The 9,985-nt window shown below is 40.4% G+C and overlaps 1 protein-coding gene across 3 annotated transcripts in view; it reads right to left on the reverse strand.

Annotated features, from left to right (window-relative positions):
- Positions 1-9,985, reverse strand: part of KCNN2 (potassium calcium-activated channel subfamily N member 2) — a 442,631-nt gene that overhangs the window by 130,752 nt on the left and 301,894 nt on the right. The window contains exon 3 of one of the 3 annotated variants that reach the window (XM_072728787.1): positions 9,717-9,812. The exons of the other annotated variants lie outside the window; for them this stretch is intronic. Coding sequence (XP_072584888.1) covers positions 9,717-9,812 — 96 coding nt within the window. The remainder of the gene's footprint in view (positions 1-9,716; positions 9,813-9,985) is intronic. 3 annotated transcript variants of the gene reach the window in all.

The raw sequence follows: 9,985 nt of genomic DNA on the forward strand, positions 1-9,985 counted from the left end.
TCCAGAGGCAGTGCACAAAGCCACGAGGCTCTGCTGCAGAAAAACAGCAAACAACTCCAAGGAGGGTCGGATTGCTCTGCTCAATGAGAAAGTTTACAGAGAAAAATTTCAGAAATTATGATTTGTACAGTTTCCTATAATTAAAAAGACTGGGAACAAAGTTACCTTCCAATACCAGCTCTCACACTGTTCCTGCATAACTTTAATTGTTAAACAGGGATATGCTTTTACAAACCTGATTAGCTAGTGATTTAGAAACCAAGATCATGGGGAAGTAGGAAAACAAGGCCAACTATAGACAAGTAAATTCCCAGACTCTCGAGGTAGTACAGTAAGCCAAATACTAACCAGTATATTTTACCTAGACCTCCAGAAAATGCTATAATGGGTTTCTTAATGAAATGGTTTGTAAGCACTTTAAAAATGAAAGCACCAAGGGCAGCTGGGTTGCTCAGTGGTTGAGCATCTGCCTTTGGCTCAGGTCATGATCCCAGGGTTCTAGAATCAAGTCCCTCATAGGGTTCCCTGCAGGGAGTCTGCTTCTCCCTCTGCCTATATCTCTGCCTCTCTGTGTGTGTCTCTCATGAATAAGTAAATAAAATCTTTTTTAAAAATGAAAGGACTGATACAAACTTTTGGGGGACAACTTAGAAACTGTGAATTGTCTTAAATAATATCCTCAGTAACTTCTCTCCTGGCAATCTTTCCCCTAAGAAATCATCAGAGATGCTCACAAAAGTTCATCTGCAACAGTCCTCATTATAGAAATGGTTTTAGGGGCACCTGGCTGGCTCAGACAGGGGACAGACGGTGTTGTGACTCTTGATCTCCGGGTTTTAAGTGTGAGCCCCCACATTGGCTGCAGAGACTAGTTAAAAATAAAATTTTTTAAAAATTATTTTAAACAGGGTTTTTTCTACCTTTTTAAGCTTCCAAAGTAAGGGAAAGGATTAAATTGATTATAGCCATATGATGGGGGAAAAATATGGCATGGGGAAATCCATAGAAAACCACATGAAAAGAATTCCAAATTTCTTTCTACAGATCTACAGCAAATACCATGTCCATCTACTTTGCATAAATACATTAGAACACAAATAATAATCATCTCTGGGTGGTGAGACCACACTAACATTCTTTCTCACGTTTTCTTTATTTTACCAATTTTCTAATACAATAGTTATTAATTTTATACTCTGAACAGGAAAACGAAATTTTTAAGAGGAAAGGCATTTGGTCACAAAGGCTACATCACAACGCTTAAAATAATAAACACTTCAGTCTTGTTTCCTTCTTGGATACTGTTAACAGACGGGGAGATCGCAAGGTTACAGCTCTCACAGTATACGGGGATTCAGCTAGGGATCTGACAGTCTCCATGACATTCTGGTAGAGAAACGTGGGCTGGCTGATAGTTAGGGTTCACAGAGTTGTCATTACTTGAAAGGCTGTACCAAATATCATGAATGAGCAGATGTCTCACAGCAAAAAAGTTCCTACTTCTGAGCTCTGACCGTGGCTCATGAACTCATGCCTTGAATTCCCAAGGCACATTTTTCAAACTCACAACTAGCCAGAAGCCGGGAAGAAGAGTTAAACGTATCAGTGGCAGGTGTGCAAATCAGGTGGGGCCATTAATATTGGCCACATTTCTGGAACACAGGTTAGCACGAATTTGCATCTTGCAATGGAGCAACTCTTTAGTCCATCCCACAGCATTTTCTGAACTGAAACATGTGTTTGTCAAGAAAACATTGGAATTACGATTCAAATAATTCTGAGGCTGAAACACTAGTCTGAAACCAAGATGCTACAGAACAGGGTACTCTTGGTTCAATAGCAATTTTAGGAATCTTACTTGGTGATGGTTCCTATGGCGCAATGACCATCTCAGACCAGTACTAGTCAGTATCATGTAGCATCTTTGAAGGAGGAAGGTAACAGTTCCATCTGAAAGTACCTGGGGACGTTTCTAACTTTCCCTTTGGAAAAGGGAATTCAGCAGAACAGAGTTAAATACGGAAGAATATAATCAGGGACATTGTAAGTCTGATCAGGAACATTCAAGGAAACTAGGCCTATTTAATTAGGAGGGCATTTAAGGGGAACTAACCAATGTTTAAATGTTTGCTCTGTGATTCTGTGAAGCGGGGTGGGGGGATCAATTTATTCTACTATACTGGAAACTGCAATCTGTCTTCTTTCTCTACCACTCCACTGAAACTGCGTCAAGGTCAGCAATGACCTTCAATTTGTCAAATCCAAAAAGACACTTCCCAACCCCATTTTAACTGACTTCACAGCATGTGATACATAGCACTGCACCTTCCTTCACGATCCTGCAATCTCCACATCAGGGACAATTCATCCCATCTCTTTCTGCTCTTCTTCCTTACACAACCTCTAGATGTCTAAGGTTGATCAACGCTTGACCTTCTTCTCATCTTTATTCTCACTCAGTGACTTTATCCATTCTTTTCTTGTGAACCCTAGCTTTCCCCGTAAAATCAGAAGCCTTTTAAATGTGTTCTGCCAAAACAAACTCCCACCTCCCCATCCTTACCCTTCACTGTGGGTCTTCCTCTTCTCAGCACCATGCATTCAGCTGCCCCAACCAGAACCCTTGGATCTGTCTTTGCGACATCCCTTGTCTCCACCTGTCACATCCCATCCAGGGCTAGGAAGTACACTCTACCTCCAACACAGGTCTCAGGTCCGACCATGAACATCACCTTCCACTGTGGCATGACTGGCCAAGAACCTCCTAAGCATCTCCAGACCAGTCTCCACACAACATCAGCAAAAAGTCTGCTTAAACAGTATGTTAAATCATGACTCTCCCATGCTTTAAACTCTTTAATGACTTCCCCCACCATGCACTTGATAAAGAAGGGGAAAAAAAGGCTTGAAATCCTTATCATGGCCCCACAACTCTGCAGTATGAGAATCCTGCATCCTCCCTCACTCCACCCAGTACTGTCCTCCTGTTCTCCCCCAACTTGGGCCACACTGGTTTGCTCTCATTTGTTTAAGTGCAGGAAACTCCCTTTGGTCCCGAGGCCTTAGCACAAACTGTTCCCACAGACTCTGCCAATTGCTGACAACTTCTTTTCTTGTAGGTTTCAGTTTCAAAGTCAAATCCCTAGAGAATGCTCCCCCCAATTACCCTCGGATGTGTACCACCGCCCATTCCTCCAAGTACTTTCTATCTCAGCCCTTACAGCCCCCCTGACAACATTGATCACAACTAGCAAGGATTGTGTTTCTTAACATGTGCCTCTCTAACTCAACCTTGTGTCCTTGGAATGTCACTTCCAAGAAGGAAAGGGACCTTCCCGTCTTCTCCTCTATCAGATCTGCAAAGCTCAAAAACATTTAAAATGTTGAGCATGCAAGGAATAAAACCAGAGCTGACCTCAACGTAAAGAAAATCTTCCTAAAATTAAGAGTTGTCTGGCAGTGGAACAGCCAGCCTTGTACAGGCCAACTGCCAATCATGGGAAGACGGTGCAAGCAGAAAAGTGGGTGACCACTTTCATCGAAGATGACATCAAGGGCTTTCCCATGCTGGGTGGGATACTGGGCCAGGTAATCCCCTCCACGTACTTGCTAGTTTTATAAATAGAATTCTTAAGGAGTTTCGGGGTTAAAAATATACTCCCAAAGCAGCAGGCATCCTATTATTTTTTTTCTTGAGCAGCAATTCATTCAAAAGTAGCCTCACAAAGCCACTTCATATCCTGACCATAAGTAACTTTCTGAAATTGAATCAGCACAGGCTCCCTCTGCATGCCCTGCTAGATGTGGTTTAGGACATCGGCAGCCCATAGCCCTCTTCTTCCCCAGCTGTACAAAACGTGGCCCAGAAATAAGCTGGCAGATCACAGAAATCCACTTGTGGTACACCTAAAATTGCACTCTTCATTCATTTGTGATGCTGCTCTGTAAACATACCACGATCACTTTATTTAGTGTCATACCCATTAATAATGCAGAGATCTTCACACGGGCAGGCAGAGAAAATTAGTCCTGAGTGATTTCGTTACTACAGCGTATACACAAGTCAAAGGGACCGAGAGTCCCATTACAAGTGATATAGGAAGCTACTGGCAACATCGGTATCAGCCCAGGAGCTAACCACCACACAACAAAGCAATTCAGGCAAGTTCCCTGCCTCCCTATCTTTTGGAGTCTTACAAGTTAACTGGTAATTCTCATCTACCTCACTGACAAGAGCAGAGACCTTTTGAAGAACCAATTAAAGATTTCCTCCCTCTACTCTCTCAGCTTCCTTCATCTCTGAATTTAAGTAAGAAAAAATTAAAATGTGGCAAATATTTGCCTTTGGTGGCATCTTTACAGTGACTGTTAAATCTGTCAACAGATCATTATAAGGTACCACCAGACACCACAAAGTGCTACAAATAAACCTATGAGGCCATGAGCTTTGTCCTTACATTTTTTTTCTTCAAAATAGTTTTTTATAGAAAAATAAACCTTTTTAGACTTCAAAAAGCTAAAGATATTTAAAATCCCTTTTTTTAATATCTGGGGTTAACAATGCTGTGGGGGAATAATGTGTGAGGATGTGGTGAACATAACCCCTTTTTGAAGGGCTGGTGGGCAATACCTTTCCATTTCAAACACAAACGCCCTTTGATTCAGCGATCTGACAGCTGGATATTTACCATATGCACATACTCTAATTAGTAGTTTAAAATAAGTACACAAGAATGTTCATTTGTAGTCCTGCTTATAATAGCAAAAACCTAGAAAACTCAAAATGCCTATCAGTGAATGCAGTACATCCATAAAATAAGATCACGTGCAGGTGCTATAAAAGAGAACGAGACAGGTGTTTATGTGCTGAGGAGGAAAAAACTCCAAGATCTATCAGGAAATAAAAGCAAGGTTTGTCTGTATCTAAACACATCTAAATATTCAATTCTGAAAACTCTGGAAGAGTATACGAGAAACTTCAAAGTGGGTGCCCCTCAGAAATAGGTCTGAAGGTAGAGAGGATGTGCCTATCCCATTTCTTTGAAACTCTTCTGTACTGTTTATTCTTACTATATGTATTATTATTGTATGAATAATAATAGCTATATGCCATATTATCTGCGTGGTCTGGAAGCATCCACTTGCTCTGTGTAGAAGTGGGAAAGTGAGCATCCTTTCCTTTCCAGGAACCACAAGGCAAATCAGAGTTTACAAAGTGGGTGCCTAGCCACTCCTCTCCAACCAGAGCCTTTCAGACATTGCTAAGGCCCTTGCTTTCACTCACTCCTTCCTCTGTGCAGCCTAGATGCATGAGCAAAGAGAAAGTTTAATTTCTATTTTTCCAGCTTTAGATCTATGTCACCCATCACTAAAAAGCTAACTTGGAAGAGGAGTTTAGCGCATTGCAAGAGATATCAAAGAACAGCAAGTGTTTTCCTTTAATGCTACTTATTATATAATTATGCTTTTTCCAAGACAAAATCAAACAAAAACATTCACTTCAAAGTATGTACCAGCGATTCTTCCAAATCCCATGAAAACCTGGAGGATCGAGGTCCAAGGGACTTTCTTGATTTAGAATCGTATGTTTGTCTATCTCAAAATACTACCCAACTCTTTCAACTAAAATTGCTTCCATATGAGAAATTCTAGTATACTGAAGTTGAAAAGATGGAAGTGAAATCTATGTTCAAATTTTCTGATGTTGAAGATTTTAAATGGTAGTTGAATTTGATTGCGTACTTGTTCCTTCCATCCCAGACATATTCCTGATCCCACAGAGGAGAGGAGGCAAAAAGGAAAGTCATAAGATGTCATCCCTCTGTTGTTATTATTTGACCTGAGACATAAGAAGGCAAAGCCACTTATTTAGTATCAAGTGACCTTTCCAAATCACATTAAAACACACACACACAGACACACACAAAATCCCCAGAGTGCCTTTTCTTTGTTGGAAGGCTGTGATACACAGGCATTTTACTCATTTCTTTTTACATCATTCATTCTTGGATGGGTTTTTTTTGTTTATTTTTGTTGTTGTTGCTTTGGCTTTACTGATGGATGTAGAAAGTAAAGCCAAATGTCTACTGGAAAAAGGTCTAAGATCTACTTAGCTGAAAACCTGCTCCCACTAAATCTAATTTTGTATAAGCATTCTGACACATAGATTCACAATAGTGATTTCATCTTGGGTGGGGGCGGGGTATTCAAACAATTAGTGACATGGACAAACTAAGGCCTGATGCACAGAGCTGTCTGTGGTGCTGAAAAATGATGCCAAAACAGCAATGTACTGAGCTCTGTTCTTCCAAAGCCTCCTCATTGCACTATTTTAATTCAAGCACTTCCGACCATGACTCACCTGAACCATCTTATTTTGCCAAAGTGTGTATAAACATTTTATAAAAGGTCACACTGACTTGCTTTCCAAGGTTCTTCATGGAAATGTCAGGGCCTCCCCAAGCTTCGTTAAGCAATTCCGGTGGACAGAGAGCCAGAACATATCTATGACACTTTGTCTGACTGCAGTGAGAAATCATACCATATACCAGAAGCCCAAACTAGCTAGCTCTCCCTATCCAATCGTCATGCTAGTATACTAAATGGAAAAAGAAAAACTGTCATTTTAGACTACATGCTCCATCCAAAGACATGCTCTGATTGGCAATATAACCCCTACACTTATTTCTTTCCCTCAAAGGTACTCCGTATGTTTGGAATTGTTAACAGTAAACTGACAAGTGCCTACTTGCTTAAAACTTATGAAACAAATACACCTAGAGCAGTGACATCAATGAGTAAGAAAGGGGCACAATGCATAATTTTCCAAACATAGATAACGTAAGCCTGTGTGCTTAGTTTCACTAAGCTTCAGGGTCAACTATTTTGGCAGCATGGCTGACTCTATTATCTGGATAAATTAGTACATTTTTTTCTGTTTCTTGACTTCTAGCTGAGGGTCCTCATGTTTATTTGGTCCTCTTTCATTTCCAATTTTTTTAAGAAGCATCTCAGATAAGCATCTGGAGCTTCAGCATAAGGAAGAAATCCCCCCTCAGATAAAACACTGAGTGGAAAAGCTATAACCAAAACAACTGAATGATACTATCCAAGCATCTATTTTGAAATTCTCTTAAGTGTGTGGTTTTTTTTTTAAGATTTTATTTATTTATTTATTAATGAAAGACACCGAGAAAGAACGCCAGAGATTTAGGCAGAGGAAGAAGCAGGCTCCATGCAGGGAGCCCAATGTGGGACTGGATGCCGGGACTCCAGGATCACACCCAGAGCCAAAGGCTCAACCACTGAGACACCCCAGCAACCCATATGTGGCTGTTTTAACAGATACTATATCATGCAAAATAAACCCAATTTTTAAAAAATCCAACATTCTGGGATATTTATGTTGAGTAGAGAAGTAGAGAAGAATAAAGAAGTTCACTGTGCTTGTAAGTTTTAGAGGAACAACCCAAGTCCTCATTTTTGCCACCAATGCTATTCATCTTCTAATCAATATTCCCATGCATTTGTGCAACAGACATAGTCCTCAAAATGAGCCAGTGAGTGGAATTCCAAGTGTGAAAAACCCATAAAAATATGATTTATTGCATTTTTATTAGTTTCTAGAAGTTTCAAGAGTTCTAATATGGTATCAAAAAGTTTTAATAACACATAATTAACATTTGGGCTATTCTTCACAAATTCCTATAAGTTACTTTTTAAAAATCTCCCAATAATCCTTTAAAAGTCAGTGTTTTCAGGAAGACACTTTGCCCTCGATGGGACTATCACCCAATGTCTCCCCAACAAATGCCTGTTTAGCTGTGTACTTTTCAGAAGGAATGGACAGTTGTACAAAGCTAATGCTCAATAGAAACATCAGCAAGTTCTCTTTCACAGTGAACAAAGTAAAACCACTCCAGGCACCAAGAAAAAAAAAAAATAGTTGTTTTAAGTCACTTGATTTTTAAAAATACCTGCGAAGATTTTACAACCACCTTTTAAACTTAACCTATTCATATGATGAACTTTTAGATTTAGAGAAAGACACCATGAACCAAAAACTGTCCATGCTTCAGGGCCGCTGGCAAGTACCAGACCACACCACCGCAGGAATCAAGCTGGACTAGAAGGTAGAGGACAGAGCCAGGTCACATTCTGCCCTGCCCAGCTGTGTGACCCAGCCAGCCATGTACCTCTTCTCACTTTGGGCTCCCCATCTTTAAACTGAGTCAAAGTACCATTAATTCTATTTTGTTCCTCCCAGCTCTGAGTGTCTACTCTTGAAGTCAAAATGAGAAGATGGACTCATCATGTGTAAGTCACATTTCAGTATCACTTAAAAACGTTTGAAAGAATCTCAGAAGACCACTATCACAAGCACCGAATCAAAATGGGCCTCCGTGTCAATTACTGAAATGTTAGAGTTCTGGTACGGGTCTGTCTTGTTTTGCCAGTGCAGCTTTATTACTTACCTCTAATTATGCTCACTCTAATTCTCATTTTCTAACTTTCTCCTTTCAGAAGGACACTGTTCCAAGTCTTTGCAAATGTGAAAATGAGAAGAGGTCATTCTCCCCTCTCATTCAGGGTCATGGGCATCTTTGCACAATAGTTAAAATTGGTTTCTTTGTGATTGCTAATGACTAACCTCAAACTGAATTAACGTAATTAGTATTAAATTTAAATGGCAAGTTCTATATGATGTTTTAAATTTAAGGGCAATCCCTAAAGAAAAGCACCCGAAATTTAAGGGTTTAAGAGTTCCGACAAATATCTAACAACTGCCCCCCCCAAAAAAATAAATCAGAAAATATGTATTAGTGTAAATTCTAAACTAGAAAATCCCAATCTTATCTTACTTCATTTTTGGAAACTCGAGTCATTTTAATTCACAAACCTTAATATTCCTTTGACTGAAGCCTACAGCAAAGAAAACAACTCAAAAGATAACCTATGAATTTTATACGAGTATTCTGAAATTGTTAGTAATAGCCAAATCCAACAACAGAGTTCCTGGCTGCATTTAAACAAAAACATTTCCTAACAAGACTGCTCACAAGGGCAGTGGCCTTTGCTCTTAAATGACTTTTTTTTTTTTTTTAAAGGCAGTGTAATGACTGCAGCTTAAAATCTACCAAACTACCACATATACAGAATTTGTATTCTGACCTTTGTATTAGAACAGATTTTTTTTTTTTTCTTTAATGCTTGGGGACACAGAAAGAGTTTGAGCTTTCCTCGGGTCTTATTTACATTTACTAGCTACGAATGTCATGAGCCTATTTTCTTCTCTAAGCTACATTATAGAAGATGATACAGATAGATGGACACTATCTTCCATAATGACGCACCCACTGGGGGTAGGTGTATCAAATGAGACTTCGTGTTTACCCTACAGATGAAGGCTAGGACAAAACTGGCCTTAGGGAAAACAAATGCTGGGTCTGATTTAGGGAAGGATATCTACCTGAAGAAGAGAGGGGAAAATCTTCAAGCGTTTAACAAATACAACCCAGGGGCAAATGCAAATTTACATGCTGCACTGTTTTGTTTTGAACTTCTTGAAAGAACAGGTCAGGTGCTAAGGCAAGACTAGAGCATGTGCCTTCTGTAACGTCAAGCAAGGACAGGAGGGTACGGGAAAAGCTGCCTCGCGCTTCTCCAGGCTGGCGGCAGCGCCCTGGGTCATTCACAAAGAGCAGAATCCAAGTTACCTGTATTTCCCTGGCGTGGTACACGATGATCAGCCCGAGCAGGATGATTGTGGAGAGACTGATAAGGCATTTCAGAGCTAAGGAATACAGTGACGCCTGTAACACAGTCAGACAGAAGCACTTTTAAGAAACCAGTACTTTTAACCACCTTCCAGGACCAGCCCCCCTCACCGCGCCCCCAACGCCGGAGTGGGGGTCGGTCAGTCCCCGGCCCGCGAGGTTGAACTCCCAGGAGGAGGAGGAGGAGGGGAGCACCTGTCTTGGCCCTG

The sequence above is a fragment of the Vulpes vulpes genome, chromosome 12, assembly GCF_048418805.1.
Source record: "Vulpes vulpes isolate BD-2025 chromosome 12, VulVul3, whole genome shotgun sequence".
Classification (NCBI taxonomy): Eukaryota; Metazoa; Chordata; class Mammalia; order Carnivora; family Canidae; genus Vulpes; species Vulpes vulpes.